General features: G+C 58.7%; 2 protein-coding genes across 3 annotated transcripts in view; both read right to left on the bottom strand.

Annotated features, from left to right (window-relative positions):
• The window catches only part of TSPEAR (thrombospondin type laminin G domain and EAR repeats), a 159,395-nt gene that overhangs the window by 12,166 nt on the left and 122,077 nt on the right, over positions 1-25,152 (bottom strand). For both annotated transcript variants that reach the window (XM_045501156.1, XM_045501157.1), the window contains exons 3-9: positions 16,220-16,458; positions 14,237-14,327; positions 12,183-12,339; positions 10,688-10,819; positions 9,769-9,995; positions 7,945-8,131; positions 6,616-6,845 (exon numbers count right to left, since the gene is read on the bottom strand). In XM_045501156.1, coding sequence (XP_045357112.1) covers positions 6,616-6,845; positions 7,945-8,131; positions 9,769-9,995; positions 10,688-10,819; positions 12,183-12,339; positions 14,237-14,327; positions 16,220-16,458 — 1,263 coding nt within the window. The remainder of the gene's footprint in view (positions 1-6,615; positions 6,846-7,944; positions 8,132-9,768; positions 9,996-10,687; positions 10,820-12,182; positions 12,340-14,236; positions 14,328-16,219; positions 16,459-25,152) is intronic.
• LOC123575958 (keratin-associated protein 10-12-like) lies at positions 18,492-19,722 on the bottom strand. The gene has a single exon (XM_045437026.1). It carries the CDS (start codon positions 19,720-19,722, stop codon positions 18,823-18,825), a length of 900 nt encoding a protein of 299 aa, XP_045292982.1. The 3' UTR covers positions 18,492-18,822.

Raw genomic sequence — 25,152 nt, 5'->3', positions numbered from 1 at the left:
GACCCCTCCTCCCCGCACGGGGCTGCCAGCGCCCCTCACAGAACAGGGCCAACACCCTCGCCCTGGGCCGGAGGCTGGGCTCCCGTGGCTCAGAAGTGAGAGCGGGGAGAGTCTCTACCTGGGGCTGCACCAGCCTGGGCACGGGGTGTATGGGCCTGGGGCCCGATGTCAGGTGGCTCCTGGATTCTAGGCACGTTAGGGACTCATCAGAGAGAGAAGAAGAACTTCCCACATCAAACAGCTCTGCCAAACCCTGCCTGGCACCCAGCAAGGTAGCCAGGCACCTGCTGGGCTGGGCGGGCCCCTCCCTCCCTCCTTCCCTCCTTCTGAGTGGAAATCCCCCGGTGTCCTGTCCCAACAGCCCCCAGCACGCAGCCTGGCGGGCTGCCCACGCACCTCACGAGGATAATGGCGCTTCTGGGGGACTCGGCAGCCAGGTGTACCTGGAGCCCCTGACAACCTCCCTCCAGGGTGGGTGGGCTCCCAGGAAGGAGAGGATCAGCTGCTGGGCCAGGAGGCCCTTGGGTTCTGGCTTCGGGGAGCAAAGAATCGAGGTCAGGGGGTGCCTGGGGTGCAGGACGGGAGGCGGGGTGAGCTGCCAGGGGCACACAGGCAGCTCCCCCAAAGGGTCCCGGGGGGACGCTGCTGTCCTCGTGGCATGCAGGTGGCCGAAGTGGGCGAGGGTCCCATCCCCCAGGCTGCCTGGCCGCAGAAGTCACCAGGAGGAAGCCCCCTCCCAGGGCTGTCCGGCGCACCGACCACCGAGGGGCACTCTTACGCGACCCTCCCCTCGGTAGGGCTCTGAACTCAACGTTCTGGCCTGTCTTCCAGTTCCTTCCTGGCCCTTTACATTCCTGGTGGAAGCTACGTTTCTGACAAACTTCAGCTTCACCCTCCGGCCCCGCACACACGCTGATAAACGGCCTGCCTGCCCTGCCCCCCCCCCCCCCCCCCCCGCCCCAGACAACACACCCTTTCTCCCGGGGCTCCCGTGGGCGCTCAGCTGGCCCCTCTGGCTCTTGGACCTCATTTCTGCCAGCGGCACATGCATCAGTCCCGCCTCCCACATCCACACCCTGACTTGGTCAGCCGCTCGCCTCTCCCCTCCATTCTGGGTCCACACCGGGTGACCCGGGCCCAGGCCCCACAGCTAGAGGCGGAGTTTCCCGTGGGTGGGGTTCATTCCTTCCCGGACACCCCCAGCTCCGGCCTTCTTTGATCTAAGCCGATGGGCCAAAGTCATTGGAGCTTTGGACTCTGCCAGCTGAAGGAAGGTTCTAGAACTCCTGGTGGGAGAGGTGCGGAGGGGGTGGGGCTGAGGAATGCGCCCCAGGTGAGCCACAAACCCTGCAGCCCTGTGATGCCCCCGGCTCCCTCCCAGCACATCTGTGTGCACAGCCACTGCTCAAATGCCCCCCTGCCCCCCACTGCACCCCGTGTCTGGCTGGTGCCTCCAGAAAGGGCCTCCTCGAGGTCAGCACCTCTCCACGTGCGCACGCCTTCAAAGCACCCAACCTTGCCCGCTTCAAAGCTCACGGTCACAAAAGACGTTACAGACTGCAAACCAAATCGTAAACACACGAAGGCATCACCAGGACCTAAAAGGACTTAAACGGGATGTGAAAAATGTTGGCAAAACATGAAAGTGGGATTTTGTGGGTTTGAGGTGTGGTCGAGGCATGAGGCGGTGTGGCACGCGGGAGAAGGCCTCCGGGCCGGGCGCGGGGCTGCTGTCGCCCGTAGGGCCGGGTGGTGGCGGTGCCCCCAGAGCTCTGGCTGCTGGGACGGCTCCAGCCTGGGCACAGGCTGGTGCTGGCTCTCAGGTGCCGCCCGAAAATACAGCATGGCCGCCCCCCACCTCCCGGGCCGGCTTGTCCACCGCTGCCCGTGTCGCTGAGGACAGACTCCTGCAACCCCAACCCGGGAGTGCCTCCCACCTGCCTTCTAAGACCCTGGTGAGTCTGCTCGGTGGAGTTCAGCACCTGTCCCGACCCTGTTGTGATAGGGGGACGGGGTGCACACACAGACAGGGCGAGGAGACACGCACCCCCAAGGGCCCCTTCCAGGCTCCACACCAGCGATGGGGCCTCGTCTGCGTGCGCTGGCTCTTGCACGTACCAGCCGTGTCCCCAACTGGGTCCCCTCACTTCCCAGCCTCAGTTTCCTCAGCTGTGAAATGGGTCTGAGGTGGAATCAGGAGCCAGTAAATGCAGCCGCAGACCTCCCTTCAAATATCTCTGTAAATGGCAGAAAGGCTTTTCAAAAGGGGAAGCAAGAAAGGTGGCCCTCAGCGGAAATCCCAGAGTGGCTGCATGAGGCTGCCAGCAAGGGGGAAAACCGTGTCCCAAGCACAGGGCGGGCCTCCGCGCCACCTGGTCCTGCCTGTTGGGGAGCCCCAGGCTGCCCGCGCCCGGCCTGGGCACCTGGGGACAGAGCTGCCCCTGCCTGGGGGCTGCGGCTGCCTGTCCCCTTAGGGGGTCCTGCGGAGACCCCTCCGATTCCTGCGAGCAGTGCGGGCATGGGCTCTTCACACCCCACTGCAGCTCTAGGATGAAGACAGGGGGCCCCACCCTCCTTCCACCTCCCCTTGCCCTTGGCCCTCTACTGACGAGCCCCAAGAGATGCACTCAGTGTCAGACCCCAGACTTTGTCCACAGGATGGCTCTAGAATCCAGACATCACTGTTCGCATTTCTAGTGTGCTGGCCATGCCCCAAAGTCACTCTGGCAGAGCCTAGGGCCAGGCTGAGCTCACTCCCTGCCCGGGGATTTCAGTGGTGGGAGGAGCTCCGGGCCAGCCCTGGGGACCGTCCCCACGTGCAGTCTGAACGGTGACGGCTCTGCCTATGGCTTCCCGCACACGTGCCCCGGAGGGCTGCCCATCGTGGCTGTTCAACAAGATGCTGGTTGCTGCTTCTTCCGGAATGCATCCCTGCTTCCCTCTTTTTCCTTCTTGGGGAAGGAGACCCCATCTCTGCACACGACCATGTCTTCCAGCCTCTTGCCGCACCCCCTCCCCAGCCCCCACCTCGGGAGCCGTTCCCTCCTGCCCTGCGGATGCCGCACCTGCGACGCCGTCCCGGGGAATCTACCCGCGTGGTCACTCCTGCATCCCGTTCAGCCCACCTGCACGGAGTCCTGCTTCCCTAACCTCCCACCTGTGCCATCTGGGCACTGGTTCCCATTCTGGAACTTTCCTTCACCACCATCTTTGGTTGGAGCCACCAGTTCTGATTCTGATCTCCTGTGTCGGGCATGACTCCCACGGGGCACACCTCGAGGACAGCACCTTCCCCTACTTTTCCCAGCGTCCCATGCAACTACGCCAGCTCATGTGACCAGTGCCGGCCAGTGGGGCCTTCCCGCCTCTCCTGGCCGTGGTCGAGGCTCCGACGGTGCAGACACGTGGCAGGGGAGAGCCGGGAACCTCACAGTGCTTCACCTGGTGAGGACTAACCTTCGGTGGCAGGAAGCCACTGACATTTGTGGCACCCTGCGCCCCTCCTCCTGCACAAAGCGCAACCAACAGAATCCAGGCTGAGTGGTCTCCCCAGGATCACGGAGGGCAGACTCTGGGCCAGGGCGCACGGCTACAGGTGAGAAACTGGGAAAGTGTCCTAGGATCTTTCCTGTGACGCCCGCGAATTTCCTCACACAGTCAGACCCGCGTGATCCGGTCTCCGGGGCCAGCGCCCCCTCCGAGGGCGTGTTCCCGGGTCTCGGGGATCCCCTCTGATGGCCCTGTTGCTCTCTTCCCCACCATCACTCCTTCTGGATCTCCCGGCTTGATCCTCTCTGTCTCAGCTTCTGGTTCTGCATTCTAGAAGTTTCCCCGACCTTGATTTTCCAGTCACGTTAACAATGTGATGCCAGCAACGTACTTGTGATTCCTCAGAGCTCTGTGCTGACTTTATAAATGTAATACCTTCTTGAACACCTCTGCAGATCAGTATAATTTTGAAAACCCCCTTGTGTCCCAGAGCCAGCCTGGTCTCCAGCATGGACCTACGTGCTGCTTTAGCTACCAGCTTGTGTGATCGGGTCAAACCCCGGGAGGCCCCAGCCGTCGGCTTGGAGGTGATGGTGAGGACGGTCGGTGCTGGGCTGTGCTCCGGGAGCCGGGCCACCTGGTCGTGGCCCCGGATGAGGAGCCAAGACGACGAACACCTTCTAACTTGGCCTTTTGTTCAGATTCAGGAGGCTTAGGGTCAAGGCGTCGGTGGGCATTGGTGAAAATCTCCAAGCTGCACCCCCAAGCCAGGCAGGAACCTGGACACGAGCTTCCTGAATCTTCCTCCAGAATAAAGCCTTCAGTTCCTGCGGTCACCCCTCGTGTGGGCTACAGATGTGCAAGCACCCGGAACCCCACCTCAGGCTGGGCGCGCTCACGGTAGGACATCCACGCGACCCGGTGACGCGGACTAAGCGTAGAGCCCACGGACTTTCCACACGAGCTGCGTCAGCCTGTCGCCTTTCACAGCTGCTCAGTGGCACATGCTCGTTCCCAGCCACCGTCCCCGCGTGTCTGGGCCTCTTGGGGATTCCTGATTTTGCCACCGTGGAGGCCCGCTTCCCTGGCCGTCCGGCCCCAGACGCCCCAGCGGAGGCCCCAGACGCTCCCGCGTCTTTAGTCTCAAAGGCCTGGCGTCTAGGTCCACGTGGGCCCTGACAGGCAGACCCCAGGCCAGCCCGCTGTGGGATGCTCTTCAGACCGGCGTGCACACACCCAGGCCCGTTGCTGGGGGCTGCCCCACCCCAGGCCGTCCGAGCTGTTTTCCGGGTCCTGGCGTTCACAAGGCATCACAGCGATGGCGGATGCCGTGTAAGGAGCGCGTGCTCGAGGACCCTGTCCTACGCCGAATGGAGTGAGAGCAAACACCACACCGCCCGGGTTCCCATCCAGAGCCGCGGCTCCGGCAGGGGCGAGTCCTGGGACCCCCGTGCCTCAGTTTCCCCAGCTGTACAGGGAGACGGGGGCAGCACTCAGCTCACAGCGTGGCTGTGAGGACTGAGCAGGAGAAGGTGGGCGAAGCTCCTGGTCCGGGTGCTTTGCGTGGTTACTGGTCGGTCAGCAGCAGCCGCCGACGCGGCTCAGCCCGCTCAGCCCCTCCGGCCGTTACGAAGGCGCGTGGCTGCAAAGGAACCGTGCCCACCCCGGTCCCACTTCTCCCCGGGGCGCCCCATCTCAGGAACCAGCAGCCCCAGCAATGACCGCCCCCTGCCAGGAAACTCGGGGCCGGGCCGGTTCCCCGCTCACACCCACACCCTCTGGGGCAATGTCAGCGCTCGGGGACCCGGCTGCCCCTCCTGCAGCTGTCCTCGCCCTCTGGGGCTTGTCCTAACGTCGCTGGGACGCGGTGCCCTGGCTTGGATTTGGGGGGGCTGCGGCGTGAGCCCCCCAAGCGGGCGGCGGACGGCGCCTCGGCCTCCAGCTGGCCGGCCGTGACCGGTACAAGCCCAGCCCGGCGGCGGGAACAAACAGGAACTGGCTCAAGCTGCTGTCCGTGAGCCCGTCCGTGTCCTCGCCGCGGGCTCCTCTGAGCGCTCCACCTCCCTATGCAACCCCTCCACCGCCCCTCAGAGGAGCCCGAAACATTGAACTTCATCTTTCCTCCCTTGCGTTTGAGGCCCACCCCACGTGCCACCTCCAGGCTTGTCCTAGATGGGACGGCACGTGTGGAATGTTCTAGACTGCCTTCGGTCACTACAGCCTCTCTGCACGGCTGCTGGTCTCAAGGTAGTCGCTGCTTAGCAAAGCCCGCCTGCCCTTCCCAGTTCCCCGAAGAGCCGACAAGAGGGTGGGTTCCGCGTGTTCCCGTGTTCTCTCCTCTGTCCTGTGACCACCGGCCTCAGGCTGTGGGCACCGCCCGCACAGGACGCCTCGCCGGGACGTCCAATGCCAAAGGAGCCACCACCCCGAGGCTCAGAGGGCCCTCGAAGCATTTCTCCCGGGCGGATGAGGGGACAGATAAACCAGAAAAGGAATGTTCCAGAAGGATCCAGGGAGGAAGGGGTCACACTGGTGGTGCATCCTCTCCACTATTCCCGGAGGTAGACAGGGAGTCCCCACGGCTCCACCAGGAAAACAGATGGGCAGCCAGTTCCAGCCCTGAGACTGAGACAGTGGCCCCCCACCCCCCGCCCCCGCCAGCACCTGTGCTTCCTCTCCATGATCCTCTGCTCACGAGCAGGTAGCCCAGGAGCCTGGAACCAGCTACGGGACACTCGTGGTCTGAGGGAGAAGTGGGCAGTGCTGCCCCGTCCCTCACCCCCGGGTGGGCCCGGAGCCGCTGCTCAGCTGCCCCAGGACAGGAGCCTGACGCACCCACAAAGGCGAGTCGGGGGGCATGAGGGCCCCCGAGCACGCTGCGCTGCCCGGGGGAGCTCCGTGCCGGAGGGAGGGCAGGTCAAGGGCCCTCCCGCCACACGTTAGGGCCCCCCGGGCCCTACTGGGGGTAACAGGCTGCTGCAGGCAACACAGGCTCAGCCTGAGCCCTGTGGGGGAGGTGCCTGGGTGAGGAGGGTCTGGGGTGGGGGGTCCCGGCTCCGGCTGCCACGCCGCAGGTGCCACGCGGCCCGGCAGGGGTGAGACGCGGGCCTCCCGCCGGCTCCTTACCAGGAAGGCCTGGAACAGCTGGAAGGAGCCAAGGAGCCAGACGTACAGGTGGGAGTGCACCTTGGTGGACGTGCCGTTGAAGGCGTTGGCCACCGCCAGGAAGGAGTAGGGCCCCACGGTGAAGAACTCCCAGTCGTAGGCGCCCGAGGTGGCAATGGTCTGGTTGGCCTCGAAGAGTCGGGTCCTCGGGTTCCACTTGTAGATGACGCTGTCGATGTTGTGGTTATCACCTGCCACCAAGCAGCCGCGTTGGCGGGGGGGGGGGAGGCCGGAGGGAGGGGTCTGTCCTGTGCACCGAGGCCTCTGGCCGCCGGGCACCTTCCCTGCTCACCCCGCACTCCCTGCCCCTGCGCCCAGAGGAAGGCCCTCCCTGGGTCCCCGCCTTTGAGGGCTCCAGACCTGTTGCCCCGCGGCCCTCTGTCTTGGAGACGGGGCCCCCACCCCTCCCTAGCCTCACCGCTCACACTGCCCCCTGCTCGCTCCCTCTGAGAGCCCCCTGCTCTCACTGTCCCCCACGGGTCAGGCCTTTGCACTTCCTGACCCTCTGCCCGGAAGGCCCCTCCCCGCAACATGCTCCCAGGAGCCCCCCTGGCTGGGCCAGCCTCTTCCGGAACACTCATCTCCCTGGGGAGCACTGGGGAGCGGGCCCTGGGGTCCCCCTGCCCATGAGCCGGGAGGCAGGGCTCCTCCCCCGCGGGTTGTGGGCAGAGCTGCCCTGAACCCTGCCCTCGAGAGTTACACACCCAGGAAGGGCCTGCTGCGGTCACTCAGGCCGTCACTGACCCAGAAACCAGGCTTCCCGGCCTCTGCCAGGCCTGTCCCCCCCCACCGCACCCGCTGTGTCACAGGGTCTGTGTGCAGAAGGCACGTTCTGGGGCAAACAAGCCCCCCCATCCTTCCAGCGAGTCTGTTCTGCCAGCCGGAGTCCACGCCGACGTCCCTCCAGGGGACACGGGCATGCCGGGCGAACAGCTGGCCTTCACACCTGCCTCAGTCACCTCCTCCGGGAAGGTTAGTCACTTGGTTGGTTGGTCAGTCAGTTAGTCGGGTGGTCAGTTTTGAATGTGGCAGTCTGTGCAGCCGGGCGGCCTGCGTTTCGGTAGCCACTCTCCCAAGGGCAGGCACCCGCACGGACTGTGCCTGCCTGTCCGCCTGCCCGGACGCTGACAGGGTGCTCAGGTGTGTTCGCCCTCAGACGTCACTGTCAGATGGCCAAGCCCGAAGAATCAAGCTGGGTGTGGCTTATTACACCGTGGTCATGAGGTGAGGGTTCGGGTGAGTCAGCCCCCCGCCCCGTGGCTCCCTTCCAGGTGGGAGGCCACAGCCTACCTTCCCTGTGGTTGGCCACGGCCAGGAAGTGCTCCCCGGCCATCTCGAAGGCTTCCCAGTCCCGGGCGCTGTGGGTGGGGACCCTCTGGTATGGTGTGAACCTCAGTTTCCTCTGGCTCCATTTGTAGATGACAGAGAACTCCTGGCCCTTGTCATTCGGTTCAAAATTAGCCACAGCCAGGAAGACCTGAAAGGCAGGACCCGGGACACTTGGCTCTTGTCACCTGTGCGAGGGGCCTGGGGCTGATCTGAGCGCCTGCGTCTCTGTCCGATGGCCACCGTCTCTCCGGATCTGTCAGTCACGTTCATCAGTCTGTCGTCTCCATTTTTGTCTCCAAAATCAGGAACGGCTCTGTGCACAGAACTGCGCTCCTCACCCGGACAAGCAGAAACGCACGATCACGTCCTCCTCCCGCACAGACGCACGTGTTGTCACGTAGCTGAGTAGGACACGCAAGTGCCCAACGTGGGATGGGACCAGGAGGCAAGCCGGGTCGGCGTGTGGGGTGAGTCTGCTGAGCCCGGAAGCGAGCGTGCGCTCAGTGAGCCCGGCACCTGCTTTGGTGGAATGTTTTTCTGAATTTCCTAGTATTTCTTGACGTGAAGTTAACGTTTCTCAGGGGCCCATGGGTGGCTCAGTTGGTTAAGCGTCTGACTTTTTTTTTTTTTTTAATTTATTTATTTTTGAGACAGAGAGAGACAAAGCATGAATGGGGGAAGGTCATAGAGAGAGGGAGACACAGAATCTGAAACAAGCTGCAGGCTCTGAGCTGTCAGCACAGAGCCCGATGCGGGGCTCGAACTCACAGACCGTGAGATCATGACCTGAGCCGAAGTCGGACGCCCAGGCGCCCCAAAGCATCTGACTTTTGATTTCGGCTCAGGCCATGATCTCATGGTTGGGGGATCGAGCCCCGCACTGGGTTCTGAGCTGACAGTGTGGTGCCTGTTTGGGATTCTCTCTCTCTCTCCCTCTCTCTCTATCTCTCTCTCTCTCTCTGCCCCTCCCTGTTCGTGCTCTCGCACTCTCTCTAAAATAAAAAAAGAAAAGTTTGCATTTTTTATAATGAAAATGCCGTCAACCAAAAGGCCAGAGCACCAGTCGCTCATCCGCCATGCTGGACTGGGAGCACGGCTGGGCCATGGTGGGCGGTGGCCTAGAGGTCTGTCTGACCTGCTGGCTGTTTCCTCGTCAGGGTGCACCTAGTGAGGGCAGGGCCACACGGGGCACACTCGTGTTGGCGAGTGAGCACTTTGGAGGACGGGCACGGGGTCGTGGGGAGAGGCCCTCGGTCACTGACACTGCAGAGAGTGCATCATCCTGGGGGCGCGGCTCAGACCACCCCCCCCCCCATGCCCTCTGGTCCATCCAGCCCCAGCTGGGAGGGGGCTGTCCGTGAGGGTCTCACACCCTCACCTAAGGGCCTGTCCCTCTCCGTTTGGACACCGCATGTCCTCGGGACCTGGAGTGAGTCAAGGAGACGGGACCGTGGTCGTCCGCATTCTGAGTTGCTTTCTGCGCTGTCGACCAGCTCAGCAAGTGAGCCAACAAGCTCTCAATTTAGTCACAATGGGTCTACACGGACTTGACCGCATCTTAGGAATGGTCTTGTCTTTATTTTGTAGGAAGCCAAAGGCACGTCACACTTTGGACTTAGAGACCCCACCAAGTGTCTGATCTCGAAAGCCCCTTAGAACCTAACTAAGACTTTGAAACCACGAGGAATTCTCTTCCCGTATTTCCTACGGAAGGGGTCCCAGCCTTTGGACTCTGGGTTTCTCCAAGATAAGAGGGATCGAGAAAGTCGCCGAACGCAGACTTGCCTTCTTCCCAATGGTGAAGTGTCTCCAGGACTGTGCCTGGTGCGTGGGAATGTTCTGGTAGGAGGCGAACTTCCCATCGGTCCACTTGTAGATGGCGGACGTGGCTCTGCGGTTGGCGGCTGCCACGAAGAGCCCGGCCTCGGGGATGGCAAAGACCTCGATGCCCAGCGTCTCCGAGTCGGTGAACAGGCTTTGATGTTCTTCCACGTAGTCCAGCTTCTCCTTGGCTGGGGGTAGAAACGTGGAGACCCGCTTGATGCCTCCCTGCACGGAAGCCGACAGGCCGGCCTGGGAGTGTGACCCCAGGGCCCCGAGCCGTGACCCCACAGCATCAGCGGCTGCCAGGGCGGTTCGCCTGGGGGCATTTCACCCTCACGGAGAGGCCATCAGGGGAGGCCGTGTGGGTTTTAGGGTCTAGGCGGCGTCCAGGGACGCTGAAGGGACGGAACTGACGTGTCGCGTCCTCGTTAGACATTTCCCACGCCCGCTGCTCTACACAAAGCTGTGCCCATGAGCAGCGGGGTCAGCGGCCGAGGGCGGCGGCCGCAGCCAGCTCCCGTTTCCCGTGGGTGACTGTCCAGAGCGCCCTGGGTGACCTCCACCCCCCTGTCCCCATGCGGAAGGCTCTGCCGGAAGGTCCCAGGGGAACAACATACATCCAGGCTCCTGGTGTCATCCCCAGCATGTGTGACGGGGGCAGACATGGCACGAGGAGGGTGTCCCCTCGACGGGGACTGGACGTGCACGAGGGGAGGGGTGGCGAGCCCTGCCCCCCTTGTGTCCCGCCCAGGAGGACACGCGTCTCCAGGTTGAATATGCAGCCTGCTGTCCGGGGGGTCCTCCCTATTCCCAAGTCGCACTGGCTCCAAGAAGAACCCCCGAGTCCCCAGAGCCCCAGGAGGCGCGCCGCCCTCCTCACCTGCTAACACGGAGACCCACTGGCTGCCCACACACAGGAACAGCCCCTTCCGGCTAGCATCAAACCAGAACTGGGCATCCTCCATTTTGGTGCATGGAGGCCGGGACCCCAGAGTCACCTTCAGGTCGGTTTCTGGGGGGAACAAGGAAGGGGAGTGTCCAGAGAACATGCTCCCTGGAGGAGGACCCCTGACCCAGGCGGTCCCACCTTTGCCTCTGCGTGTGGGGACCATGAGGACACAGGGGTCTCCATTGTGGCCTGCTCCCCCCCCCGGTGTCCGCGGGGCGGGATGCACGTCATCCAGCTTCCTGCCAGCCTCACTGCCCACTCCAGAGGGCGGCCCTCCTCCCCTTGGAAAAGGCTTGGTGATCGCACACCCACTGCCCTGCTCGCCGCCCAGACCTCTCTCCCTGGCGTCAGTTTATCTAAGCTTGAGTTTTGCCTAATTCCGTGGCGTTTGACCCCATCACTGCTGGTGGTTACACCTCATTCGAGCCAGGCCCACACGTCCCGATGATGCCGCGTGGCGGATTCACAGCGACATCGTTGTCGCTGCCAAGACGACACCCGCACCTCGACTGTGACCCGGGGCACCTCGACCTGACGTAGCGCCCAGCAGAGCCCCAAGGGGGCAGTCCTGCCTCCCGCCTATTCTGAGATGACGGGACACATGTGCACACTTCCCGTGTAGCATATGAAAATTCCACTCTGCAGGGAAATTATTTTCCTCTGTGTCTCTTCTTTTACTATAACAATCATTCAAAGTTGTACCGTTCCTACAAAATTATTCAACATAGCATGACAACAAACTGCATCAGTTTATAGACTATTAAAGCTCTCTCCAGCACGATAGAAAAAGCTACAGCTGGTGCTTCTGGGAGTTTGGAAACCCCATCCCAGGAGGGGAGTGTAAAGGCGGATGTGCTCGAGGGGCGTCCCCTGACTGGTGAGGCATGACCGTGAGGCTGAGGAGGGGCTGGGGCTGTCTCCCCCGCCTCGCTGAGTGGAGGGGGCTGCAGTGGGGGCGGGATCCAGCTTCTCCGGGGTGGGGTGTGTGGCTTACATACGCAGCATGGTGACTTCAGCCCCAGGAGACACAAGCACGGGCTAAATGCTGGGGACCCTCTGGGCTGGGGGGTCACGGACAATTGGAATGTGCCTCTCATAGTTCGGGGTCCCCGCTGGGGTGGGGGCTGAGGCTTAGATGCCTATCAGAGAGGGATGGGGGTAAAGACCCCAAATACTGCTCTGGGGACAAAACAGGCAGCAGATGGAAGTCAGAGGCTCAAGAGAAGGAAGACGAGGTCAGGGAACAGCACTGGGGGTCCAGGAAGAACCAGGCTCTCTGGTGGCCATTGGGCGGGACCCCTGCCCATCTGCATCAGGCCAGTCCCTTTGTCAACTTAATAGTCACCTTCCTTTCTCTGTTACCAAGTGACAAGGCTCTCAGGGTCTGCCATAAGTGAGGGGGAGTGGGTGGCTTTGACCTACTAACCATAGGGATATTTTAGCACCTCATTATCTTCTGGCTTCCCCGGGGGGCCCTGCAGGACTGGGGGGATGGACAGCACAGCCAGCTCAGGACTCCTGCAGGGACAGAGCCTTGGGGTGGCATCTGAGCCAGGCAGTAAGACCAGCTGCCTCACCAGGCCCTGCAGAGAGATGGAGAGCATGCTTAGAACATCGTTGCCAGAGAGTGCTTGGACCCACCCCTGGGCTCAGCCTGGCCAGACCCTGGTGGGGGGGGTGAGAATGAGGACTGAGGGTCTGGCCACCTTAAGAGCCAGGTGAGAAGAGTCTGCTAATAGGTTGGGAGTGTGGGGAGCACTGGGAACAATGGTGGATAATTCTACACCGTTGTAAGGTAACAGCCACGGAAGGGATTTTTCCTGTGAACCAGCCTAGAGTGACTGGGTTGCATTGTTCATCCATCCATCTGTCCATCTGTCTGTCCATCCATCACTCATCCATCCATCCCCCCATCCCCCCACCCATCCATCCATCCCCCATCCATTCACCCATATGTCCATCCATCACCCATCCATCCAGCCAACCATCCATCCACCCTTCCATCCACCCACCCATCTATCCATCCACCCACCCATCCATCCATCCATCCATCCCCCCATCCATTCACCCATATGTCCATCCATCACCCATCTGTCCACCCATCCATCCACCCATCCACCCATCCCCCATCCATTCACCCATATCTCCATCCATCACTCATCCACCCATCCATCCACCCGTCCATCCATTCACCCATCCATTCACCCATATGTCCATCCATCACCCATCTGTCCATCCACCCATCCATCCATCCATCCATTCACCCATATGTCCATCCATCACCCATCCATCCACCCATCCATCCATCCATCCATCCATCCCCCCATCCCCCCATCCATCCATCTATCCATCCCCCATCCACCCATCCATTCACCCATATGTCCATCCATCACCCATCCATCCACCCATCCATCCACCTATCCATCCATCCATCCCCCCAGCCCCCCATCCATCCATCTATCCATCCCCCATCCACCCATCCACCCACCCATCCATCCATCCATCCATCCCCCCATCCATTCACCCATATGTCCATCCATCACCCATCTGCCCATCCATCCATCCATCCATCCACTCATCCATTCACCCATATGTCCATCCATCTCCCATCCACCCATCCATCCACCCATCCCCCATCCATTCACCCATATCTCCATCCATCACTCATCCACCCATCCATCCATCCATCCATTCACCCATATGTCCATCCATCACCCATCCATCCACCCATCCATCCATCCATCCATCCCCCCATCCCCCCATCCCCCCATCCATCCACCTATGCATCCATCCATCCATCCATCCATCCCCCATCCACCCATCCATTCACCCATCTGTCTATCCATCACTCATCCATCTATCTACCCATCTGTCACTCAGCCTTATGTTCACCCACCTATCCGTCCATCATGATCCATCCATCCATATGTCCACCCACCACCCATACAGTTATCCATCTGTCCATCCATCCATCCAAACATGCCACCCACAAATATTCACCAAGCACCTATTATATATCATGCATGGGTCTAGAAACTGGACACAGTATGGAACAGGGTCCCTCACCTGCCCTCTATGGGAGAGACAGCCAATGAGCAAACACACAGCTGGCCTGAGAGTGGTCAGGGCTATGGAGGAAAGACAACCAGGAGAAGAGGTTGGGTACAAGGCTCATCTTCTCCAAGTGGTAGGGGAAGGTCTCCACGGAGGATGACATGGGGCGGGGTCCTGAGGGTACAGGGTGTGATCTGTGGTGACAGTGGGGATGAGTGTGCCAGGAAGAGGGAACGGTGAGTGAAAAGGCCCTGTGGTACATTGTGCCTCGCAAGTGTGGAGCCCCATGTACCCCAGGGCTCCCTGCTCCCGTGTGGCACACACCGATCTGTCAGATCAGAGTGTGAGGACACGGGGCCTGTAGTGACGGCCCCTGTGTGAGCACTGCTGTTGGGAGGCCAGACAGGCAGCCCCTCCCGTGCTTACCGTGAACAGGCCTTTGGCTCTCTTCCGGCTGCCGATGAAGAATCGGGCTCCTCGCACCGAGAGGGTGGCCGGGAAGGGCACGTCAGCCATTCTGAAAACATTTGAGGGTGGCTTTAGGGCCATGGGAGAGCAGCGTCACAGCCCGTTTATGCAGAAAAGGACAAGGGAAGCAGTGCACGGGGGTATCAGTTTCCCAGGGTGGCTGTAATGAACACCGCATACTGGGGGCTTAGGTGGCAGATTATCCACAGTTCTGGAGGCCGGGAGTCTGATGTCAGGGCGTTGCAGGGTCCCGCTCCCTCTGGAGGCTCATCCAGCTCTGGGTTTTCTGGTATTCCCTGGCTTGTAGCTACATCACCCCCTCTGCCTGTCTTCACATGGCCTTGTCTGTGCCTCTCCTCTTCTTATAAGGACACCAGGCTCTGGATCAGGGCCCGCCCGACTGCAGTCATGACCTCAACTTAACTTGATTACACCTGCAAAGACTGTCTCCAAGCAAGTTTGCATTGCAGGGTTCTGGTGGACGTGAATTTGAGGAGCGCTCTTTTCCCCAGGACAAGAGTCTTCTGCAAAAGTGTGGCCACAGAGGTGTCCGTTCAGGGGTTCTCCCATCTCTCTGGAAACTCTAGTGGCTCCCAGCGGCACTGAGTCCCCAGCCTGCCCACCCTCCACCACGCCTATGGGGAAACAGAGGGTGTCCGGGTGGGAGGGGTCCTCGCCGATGGCCTGGGAGGCGTTGGCAGATGTGGCCAGAGCTGGGTCTTGACACGGAAGTGGACGCTGCACCCCGAGGGTGGGGGGGAAGGTGGGTGCCTGCTGGAGGGGAGGGCCTGACTGGAGCCTCTGGGGTGGATGAGCCAAGCATCTCCCCCTGTAAGAACCTGCTCCTTCCAGGCCTGCATCGGGCTGCAGCTGGCCGTGGTGAGGCCACTTTCTGAGCGCCGTCCCAGAATCCTCCGTGCTCTGATCACAGCGTGCCCTCCGTGGTGCCCACGAGGCCTGTGACGCCCGACCCCCAGGCCCCGGAGTCCTCCTTGGCCGCCACTGGCTGTAGCCGCGGCTCCTTCCCTCCCCTTCCTTGGACCCCTCCACCTCCCCATCACAGAGCTGCTCCCACTGCTGGGTCCCCACCGTCATCACCCTGGCAAAGGCCCCGATGCGCTTGGAAGCAGAGGGAGCCCTTGTGGTAGAGTCGGATTTAAACAAAGTGTCCGAATGGCAAAGACTCTTTTTATTATGGAATAAGTTGCATAGTAACAGAGCAAAGTAAGATTCCACCTCTGAAAGTAGTATCTGGAATAATGATAGGTTTTAATGTAAACCGGACAATTTGTGATTTAAGAGAGTCACCAGCTCCACTGAGCCAGGATGGTCGTCATGAGCCGGTGGGACTATGGGGACCGACGCTCCCTGGTCCAGCCTAGTGACCAGGCGACGGCGAGGGCAGGGAGGGAACTCAGGCTGCTGGTGCCTGGGGCTGTGCCGAAGCTACCAGAAGGGCTACTCTGCGTGTTTATTTGGGGTCAGAGTGACTATTCACTCGTCCCGACGGGCAAACCGGGTCTTAGGCCAAACCATGTGTTGAAAATCACAAGGCAGGAGCTGGGCTCCAGTCAGGCTGCAGGTTCAGTTTGGCTCTGGTGCCTGAGCTCTCTGCGACCTTCCTCTGCGTGTTTCCTGGTGGTGACCCCGCTCTCCAAGGCACAGTCCCCACCCCACCCCCAGCCAAGTCCAACCTACCCGGCCTGGGCGCCTGCACTCGCCCCCACCCACCGCGGCCGCTCTGGAGGACGGGTCTGGTGGCCGACCCTGCTGATGACCCTGCGCTCCCGCTTCAGGGGATGGTCCCTAAAGATTGTTCGCCCACGGGCCCGAGCCCAGGGCGCACGGTGCCCGCAGCACCGGGCCAGCCGGACCGCCCCGCGGCCCTGGACCCGCCGTGTCCGGCAGCACCCGGCCCTCCCCGGGCGCCCCGCTACCTACATGTCCGCGGGGACGCCGCAGTCCGCGGTGAGGGAAAAGGATCCTTCGGACACGGCCAAGACCAGCGTGTGCCATTGGTTGTCCATCAGAGCGGGACTGAGGAAGGTCACGCGGGTTTGCCAGGCCCCCGCCGCGTCCTGGCTGAGGAACAGGAAGTGCAGCCTGGTGGGCGAGTACCGCAGACCCAGCAACAGCCCGTCAGACTCCTCCGTCACCACAGTGAACAGGTATTCGTTCTTCTGCAAGAGAGGGCGGGGCAGGGGACGGGCAGGTGAGGGCGGGGCAGGGGTGGGGGCAGGGAGGGTGGGGCAGGGGAAGGCGGGGCAGGGGAGGGCGGGGCAGAGGAGGGCGGGACAGGGGAGGGAGGGACAGGTGAGGGCGGGGCAAGGGGTGGGGCAGGGGAGGGAGGGACAGGAGAGGGAGGGGCAGGGGGTGGGGGCAGGGGAGGGAGGGACAGGGGAGGGCGGGGCAGGGAGTGGGGCAGGTGAGGGCAGGGCAGGGGGCGGGGCAGGGGAGGGCGGGGCAGGGGAGGAGGACAGGGGATGGTGGGGCAGGAGAGAGTGGGACAGGGAGGGCAGAATAGGGAAAGGGGGACAGGGGAGGGCTGGGCAGGGGAGAATAGGGCACAGGAGGGGGGTTGGCAGGCGGGACAGGGGAGGGGGCAGGTGAGGCTGGGCGGGGCAGGCCAAGGTGGGGAGGGCTCAGGGGAGGACGGCAGGGCAGGTCAGGGTGGGGCAGGAGAGGGTGGGACAGGGGAGGGTGGGACAGCGGAGGGCGGGGCAGGGGACGGCAGGGCAGGGGAGGCATTGACAGGTGGGGGAGGAGCGGGGGGGGGCGGGGACAGGCAGGGGAGGGCGGGGCAAGGGGAGGCAGGATGGGTGAGGGAGGATAGGCAGGGGAGGTGTGGGAGGGGAGGTGTGGCGGGAGGACAGGGCTCCCAGGGCAGGGCCTACTGCAGTGACCAAGGTCTGTGATGCACCAGATCCCTGCTCAAACCTGTCAGGATGGCCACTATCAGAAAACCAGAAACTAGTGCCAATGAGGATGTGGAGAGATCGAGGCCGTCCGCCCCGGTGGTGGGATTGCCAAACGCAATGGTGGTGGCATAGCTGTTCTAGAACACAGTCCGCGGTGTCCGGAAAAGTTACTATAGGACTGTTACGTGACCCCGCAAGCCCACCTCCGACGCCCGACAGGACTGACAGCAGGGTCCCCGAGAAAGGTAAGTGCGGGACAGCGGCGGTGAGATGTGCTCTAGCCATACAGTGGAATGTTACTCAGCCTTGCAAAAAAGCTTCAGCGTCCACACGCACGAACCCGGGGGACGTCACGCTGAGTGAAGTAAGCCATCACCAAGGACAAATACCGCGCGGCCCACTTCTGTGAGAGACCTAGTCCAGTCACGTTCAGGGGCGGAGCCTGGAACGGGGGGGGGGGGGGGGGCGCCAGGGCTGGGGAGGCGGGGAAGGGGGCCGGTCGGGAAGACGGAAAAGTCTGGACAAGGACGGCGGGATGGCTGCGCTGAAATGGACACGGAACGCTAAGGCCAGCCGCACGTCGGACGACGCATCCTTGATTATCCATCCTTGCGGTTTAGGGTCTATTGCTTCCCAGCCTAACACAGGGAAAGGGGCCACGGCATGAAAGGGACCAGCCGGGCGCCAGGGCCGGGGGAAACTGCGCTGTGGTTTCTGCAGCGAGCCTCGGCCAGGGGCACTGTGACCAAACCCGTGCAACCGTTCCGCTGAAGAAATTAAAGCCTCCGTGGTCCTCATATTGAACTTAACACCTAAGCCAGTAAAATACACTCGGCGTGGCCTGGGTTATGTGGCCTGTGTGCTGAGGGACACGCGTGGCCCCGTTAGTTTCCACGGTGGGATGCCCAGCCTGCACTTACCTTCCACAGGGGAGGGAGTGGGGGTGAGGCGTGGAAGCCAAACCCACTAAGTCAGGACAGAATCCTCACATGGTGACGGTTGGGACGTGGGCAGGTGGCCGGGAAGGAGCACTGACCTCGCAGCTATGGCACCTGCTGGGACCGAATCCCCACATCCCCCTGTTCTGCCTTTGGGCACTGGGCCCAGCAGCATGGAGTTTCCTGGGCCAGGGCGTGAGTCCCACCCGTGGCCCTGCCCACACGAGGTAGGCCTGCCTCTGGGACTGCTCAGTCCCTTGTTCCTAGAAATGTTCGTGGCTGGAGGAGACCGTGTCTGGGCAAAACCCTGGGGTCCCCGCACCCCCATGAGGGTCAGATGAAAGGAAACAAATCGGTCGGTGAAGTGAGTTTATTGGGCTTCCTGAAGAGGTGCTGACAGGTTAGGAGTCAAAGCCAAGTGACCCAAGCAGAGAAAGGGGGAGGGAAGGACAGGTGACCCAGAACAGGTGCAGGTGCCTCCTGGGAGCAGAAGCCCCGGGAAGCCACGGGGTCAGCATTCCTGGGAGGCAGGAGGTCAAGGTCAGGTCAGGAGAGTGGACACATGGGGCACCCCGTCCTGGGTGGGGGCAGCCACCTAACACAGGTCAGGACTGACTGAGGGGTGGCCGGGAGGACCACAGTCACCAGGTGGGACCTGAGCCCAGCTGGCGCTGGGGGGACATGCCCATCAGCAGCAGGACTGGCCTGAGGCGGGGCCGCAGCAGGCAGGGCGGGGGCACACGGGGCGGCAGAGCAGGGACACGCAGGAGGCCGGGCGGCAGCAGGAGGAGGCAGGGGCGCAGCAGGCCGGGCGGGGGCACGCGGGGCGGCAGAGCAGGGACATGCAGGAGGAGGGTCTGCAGCAGGGGCTGGGCTGGCAGCAGGAGGGGGCTGAGCAGGGGGAGTCCTCGCAGCAGACAGGGGTGCAGCACACGGGCTTGCAGCACACAGGGGTGCAGCAGACGGGCTTGCAGCAGACAGGGGTGCAGCAGGCGGGCCTGCACACGGGGCGGCAGAGCAGGGACACGCAGGAGGAGGGTCTGCAGCAGGGGCTGGGCTGGCAGCAGGAAGAGGTTGAGCAGGGGGAGTCCTCGCAGCAGACAGGGGTGCAACAGACGGGTTTGCAGCAGACAGGGGTGCAGCACACGGGCTTGCAGCACACAGGGGTGCAGCAGTCTCCCTGGCAGGGGGAGGAGGTGCAGCAGGACGGCTGGCAGCATGAAGAGGTTGTGCAGGGGGAGTCCTCACAGCAGACAGGGGTGCAGCAGACAGACTTGCAGCACACAGGGGTGCAGCACACGGGCTTACAGCAGACAGGGGTGCAGCACACGGGCTTGCAGCACACAGGGGTGCAGCAGACGGGCTTGCAGCACGCAGGGGTGCAGCAGTCTCCTTGGCAGGGGGAGGAGGGGCCGCACAGGAGGGTCAGGCAGGGGGCCGGGGCGCAGCACGGGGGCTCGCAGCAGCTCTCTGGGCAGTCGTCCACCTGCCAGGAGGAGTCGGGGCAGGAGTCCGAGGCCCCGGGCAGGCAGACGCGGCTGCCATAGCTCAGGTCGCTGGAGCAGACGGACAGGGCGGACGCGGCCATGGCGGGGGCGGTGGGGCTGGTGGAGGGAGTGGGTGTGAGTGTGTGTGTGCGTGTGTGTGTGTGAGTGTGTGAGGAGCTCCGGCTGTCTGTCGGCTTTTATACCTCCCAGCTGTGTGTTGTCACCAAGACTTCCCTTTCCTTGTTGGTGTTTTGACTGAGTCCTGAGAGTGTTTATTACTTCTGGTTTATTTACAGTAAAGAGTTTGCTGCTTGGACAATGCCTGTCATGGTTAAGGACTGGGTTGGCCCCCTGACTACTTTTGGTTCTCTAAGCAAACACCACAGGAAAACTCTAGAGTCCTGGAGCCCTGCGGGCATGCAGCCTGCTCACTGCCCAGTGTGCGCCCTGATGCCCGGGGGTTTGCGGCGGTCCAGGTGAGCACCGTGCATCCCCAGGTCTCAGCGAGCAGAAGGACCGGAACGCCAGGACAGGTCTGCCCATCGGCTGCAGGACGTCCGCACACCGAGTGCTGAGTGGAGGCCAGGCAGTCAGGAGCGAATGGGAAGGGGACAGAGTGTCTCAGCGCAGAACGACAGAGATGGACTGTGCAAAACCTAAGAGAAACGATGTGCACAGCATCCAACGTTCATCAGAGAAGCTTTCCAGGAAGACCGATCGACAAAAGGCAACATTTCTAAGAGCAGAGGGAGATGTGGTCTTCGGAGGTGGAATCTGACCAAACGGGGGATGAGATACACAGAGAATGCTGCACGTCGGGACACACTGGTGAGTTGTCTTATACCAAACCTAAAGCAGCATCCTGGAAGCTTCCAGAGAGATCGGAAGTGATTGGAAGCAACTCAGTGAACCGAGATGCCTAAAGACCTGGAACCACATCTGCAAAGCTGGAGGGAGATGGGATCGATTATGCGGCAGCACCGAGCCCTCTGGTGCATGGGACGGGAAGGTTCGCGGCTGCTCCGAGAACCTGCTACTCACACACCTTCTATGAATGCAGACGGGACTCCGTGGGCCAGCAAAACTCGGTGTAGAAACAAAGAGAAGCAGAATATAACAAATAATCAAGAACAAAAAAAAAAAAAAAATCAGCAAAGAGCAGATTGCAGTCCTCGACGTCTTCAGGGGGAAGAATTTTGGCCGCTTGGCCTTACAGAATCTATAGAGCAACTGTTCGCTGTCCCACCCCGCGTCCTTCTACGTTTCACTCGTTCTATGGCGGCACCATGCAGAAGCCCCTTGTGTTCCCCATCCCAAACCCCTGCCACCACTGACTCTCAGTCACTACAGTTGTGTCTTTTCTAGAATGTCCTATGCATACAGTATGCAGCCTTTCGAGTCTGGCTTCTTTCATTTAGCAGAATGCACTGGGCTTCACGCGTGTCGTGAACTGACAGTTCTCCTCTCTTTACCGCTGAGTGGACTCCACTGTATGGACGTACCACAACTTGATTATTCTGTCGACGGGTGAAGGACATTTTCTTTTTTTTTTTTCTTCTTTTTAAAAAAAAATTTTTTTTAACGTTTTATTTATTTTTGAGACAGGGAGAGGGTCATGAACAGGGGAGGGTCAGAGAGAGGGAGACACAGAATCTGAAACAGGCTCCAGGTTCTGAGCTATCAGCACAGAGCCCAACGCGGGGCTCAAACTCACGGACCTCGAGATCATGACCTGAGCCAAAGTCGGACGCTTAACCGACTGAGCCACCCAGGCGCTCCGGGTGAAGGACGTTTTCATTGCTTCCTGCTTTTGAGGGTTATGAACATGCTGCCACAAACATCGTGTGCAGGTTTTTGCAATGCAGCGAGTTTTTACTTCTCCAGGGTAAGCACCTAGGAGTGGCGTCGCTGGGTCACAGGGCAAGAGCCTGTTTAACGTGATAAGAAACCACCAAACTACAGGGCGCCTGGGTGGTTACGCATCTCTCGATCTCGGCTCAGGTCATGATCTCACAGTTCGTGGCTCCGAGCCCTGCATCGGACCCTGTGCTGATAGCACCGAGCCTGCTTGGGATTCTCTCCCTCCCTCTCTCTCTGCCCCTCCCCTGCTTGTGCACAGGCTCTCTAAATAAATAAATAAATAGCAGCCAAACTGTTTTGCACAGTGGCTGTGCCTTTTTGCGTTCCCTCCCTCCCCAACAGCACGGAGAGCTCTAGTTGCCGTGTATCATTGCCAGCACTTGAGGCTGCCGGCTTTCTGTTAAACAGTAGCCATTCTAATCGGTGAGCAGGGGTATCTTCCTGTATTTGCCTCTGCATTGCCCTGATGACGAACGGCGTCAAGCATCGTTTCACATGTTTCTTTGCCATCCATGCGTCTTTTTGGTATTTCTGCAAGGGTTCAGGCCCCTCCCTCTTGTAGGTTTTCTTGACATTGAATTTTGAGAGTCCTTTATGCACTGCGGATGCATACGGTGGACCCGCGGATCACACGGGAGTTACCGTCAAACATTTGCGTATAACTTTGACTCTCCAAGACCTTAACTGTTTCTTGCCTGCTGTTGACCGGAAGCCCTACTGATCACGCACACGGTCGATGGACACGGATCTGTATGTGGTGTATCTCTTACCAGCTTTTTTGAGGAGCAATCAGAGTTAATATGGGTAAAGTCCAGTTTATCAATTTTCTTCTTTTTCAGACCATGCCTTTGGTATTAAACCTGAGAACTCCGCCCAACACACGGTCACAATGTTCTCCTGTGTTTTCTTCTGCAAGTTTAAAATGTTTACATTTTACATTTAGGCCTAGGATCAATTTTGATTACATTTTTACACTAAGTGTAAGGTATGGGTCAAGATTCACTTTTTTTTTTTTTTTTTTTTTTTTTTTTTGCATATGGACATCTAGCTGTTCCAAACACACTGTGTCACTGATGTGTCAGAATTCAGTTGCCTGTTTTCGTGTGGGTGTGTGTGTCTATCCTGTTTCATTAATCTGCACGCTTCTGTCCCTTTGCTGACATCACATTGTCTTGATTACTATAGTTTTAAAGCAGATCTGGAATCAGGTAGTGAAGTCCACCAACTCTGTTCATCATCTTCACATGGTTTGGGTATTGGAGCTTCTTTGCCTTTCCAAATAATTTTAGAATTAGCTTGTTCACATTGACAAAAATCTCTTGCTGGGATTGCCTTGAACCTGTGGATCAGTCTGGAGGTAAGTGACGTCACGACAATTACTCGACCATAACCTAGAACATAGTCGAGCTCTCCGTTTATTTACGTCTTGTTAAATTACTCCCATCAGTATTTTTTATCATTCTCATGCACACATTCTGTGAGATTTATACCTAAGCTTTCATTTTTCACTCTGTTGTAAATCAAACTTTTAAACAAAAATTTTCAGTTTCAATTCTTTATTGCTATTATCTACAAATGAATTGGGGCTCCTGGGTGGCTCAGTCGGTTGAGCATCCGACTTCAGCTCAGGTCGTGATCTTGTGGTTTGTGAGTTCCAGCCCCGTATCCGGCTTCTTCAGATTCTGTGTCTCCCTCTCTGTCTGCCCCTCCCCTGCTCACACTCTGTCTCTCTCTCTCAAAAATAAGCAAAAAATTTTAAAAAATTAAAAAAAAAGAAATGAATTAATTTGGGGGCACCTGGTGTCTCAATCAATTAAGCATCCAACTTTGGCTCAGGTCATGATCTCGTAGTTTGTGAGTTCAGCCCCACGTCGGGGTCTGTGCTGACAGCTCAGAGCCTGGAGCCTGCTTCGGATTCTGTCTCTTCCTCTCTCTGTGAAACTCCCCTGCTTGTGCTCTGTCTCTTTCTCTCAAAAATAAATAAACGTCAAAAAAAATTTTAATAAAAAAATAAATGAATTAATTTTTATTATTTTAGGCTTACATACTTCAACTTTGCCAAACTCTCTTATATTTCTAGGAGTTTTTTGTATATTCTTGGGGGTTTTCTATGTGGATGATCATGTCCTCTGGGAATGGAGACAACTGCATTTCTTCATTTTCGATATGTATGCGTTTTATTTCTTTTCCTTGCTTGCTGCACAGGTAAGGCTTCAGCGTGATGTTGAACAGGAACAGTGAGAGAGGACATCTGTATCTTCTTCCCGATCTTTAGCAGAAAGCATTCAGTCTTTTACAATTAAGTATGATGTTGGCTGTAAGTTTTTCATAGATGCCTTATATCAGGTTCAGAGGTTGTTCAATCATTCCTAGTTCACTATATAAACTTTAAAAAAGTTAAACAGGAGGGAACGCTCCCCAACTCATCTTATGAGATTTATAATCCTGTGACAACAAAGCCAGGCAAAGACACGACAGGAACAGAAAACTACAAAACAATATTCCTTATGAACATTGATGCAAAAATCTTCAATAAAACACTAGCAAATTGAATTCAGCAGCAGAGTAAAGGAATTATGTATGCACCACAACCAAAGAGGACCTATTTCTCGAATTTAAGGGTGGTTCCACATATGAAAACCAGTCAATATAATAGCCAACATTACCAGAATAAAGAAAAAAGTACATGATCATCTCAATTGATGCGGAAAAAGCATTTGAAAAAGTTCAGCACCCTCTCACGATAAAACACTGAACAAATTAGGAGTAGAAGGAACTACCTCAACAAAATAAAATATATATGTGAAAATCCCACAACAAACATCATACTCAACAGTGAAAGACTGAGAGCTTTTCCTGTAAGATCAGGACAGAGAGAGATGCACACTTTCACTGCCTCTATTCACCACAGGACTGGAAGTTCTAGGAGAATAGTTAGAGAATAAAATACGGTAGCCCAAATTGGACGGGAAGAAGTAAAATCATCTCTGTTCACAGACGCTGTGATCTTATTTGTAGAAAACCCTAAGGACCCAGGGGCGCCTGGGTGGCGCAGTCGGTTAAGCGTCCGACTTCAGCCAGGTCACGATCTCGCGGTCCGTGAGTTCGAGCCCCGCGTCAGGCTCTGGGCTGATGGCTCAGAGCCTGGAGCCTGTTTCCGATTCTGTGTCTCCCTCTCTCTCTGCCCCTCCCCCGTTCATGCTCTGTCTCTCTCTGTCCCAAAAATAAATAAACGTTGAAAAAAAAAATTTTTTTTTTAAATAAAAAAAAAAAGAAAACCCTAAGGACCCGTTAGCACTAGCAAATGAATTCAGAAAGACAGCAGGATCCAAAGTCAAAATTCAGTTGCGTTTCCATACATTGCTAATGAACAACCCCAAAAGGAATTTATAAAACAATTCCATTTACAATTGCATCAAAAAAGAATAAAGTAAAATGAATTAACAACCACGGAGGCGAAAGAGCTGTCCAACGAAAACTACAAAACATTGCTGAAACACAGTAAGGAAGGCAAATAAATGGAAAGGCATTCCATGTTCAAGGATTGGAACACTCAATATCGTTACGATATCACTGTCGTCTCAAGCAATCTACAGATGTAACGCAATCACTACTGAAATCTCCGTGAGGTGTTTTACTGAAACCTAAAACCCCATCCTTAAATTCACGTG

The sequence above is a fragment of the Leopardus geoffroyi genome, chromosome C2, assembly GCF_018350155.1.
Source record: "Leopardus geoffroyi isolate Oge1 chromosome C2, O.geoffroyi_Oge1_pat1.0, whole genome shotgun sequence".
NCBI classification, from domain to species: Eukaryota; Metazoa; Chordata; class Mammalia; order Carnivora; family Felidae; genus Leopardus; species Leopardus geoffroyi.
The sequence above is the reverse complement of the archived record's forward strand: the minus strand, read 5'-3'. Positions and strand labels throughout refer to the sequence as shown.

Bases quoted from the DNA above. Each gene is read 5' to 3' on its own strand.
- LOC123575958 (XM_045437026.1), bottom strand. From the start codon at position 19,722: ATGGCCGCGTCCGCCCTGTCCGTCTGCTCCAGCGACCTGAGCTATGGC.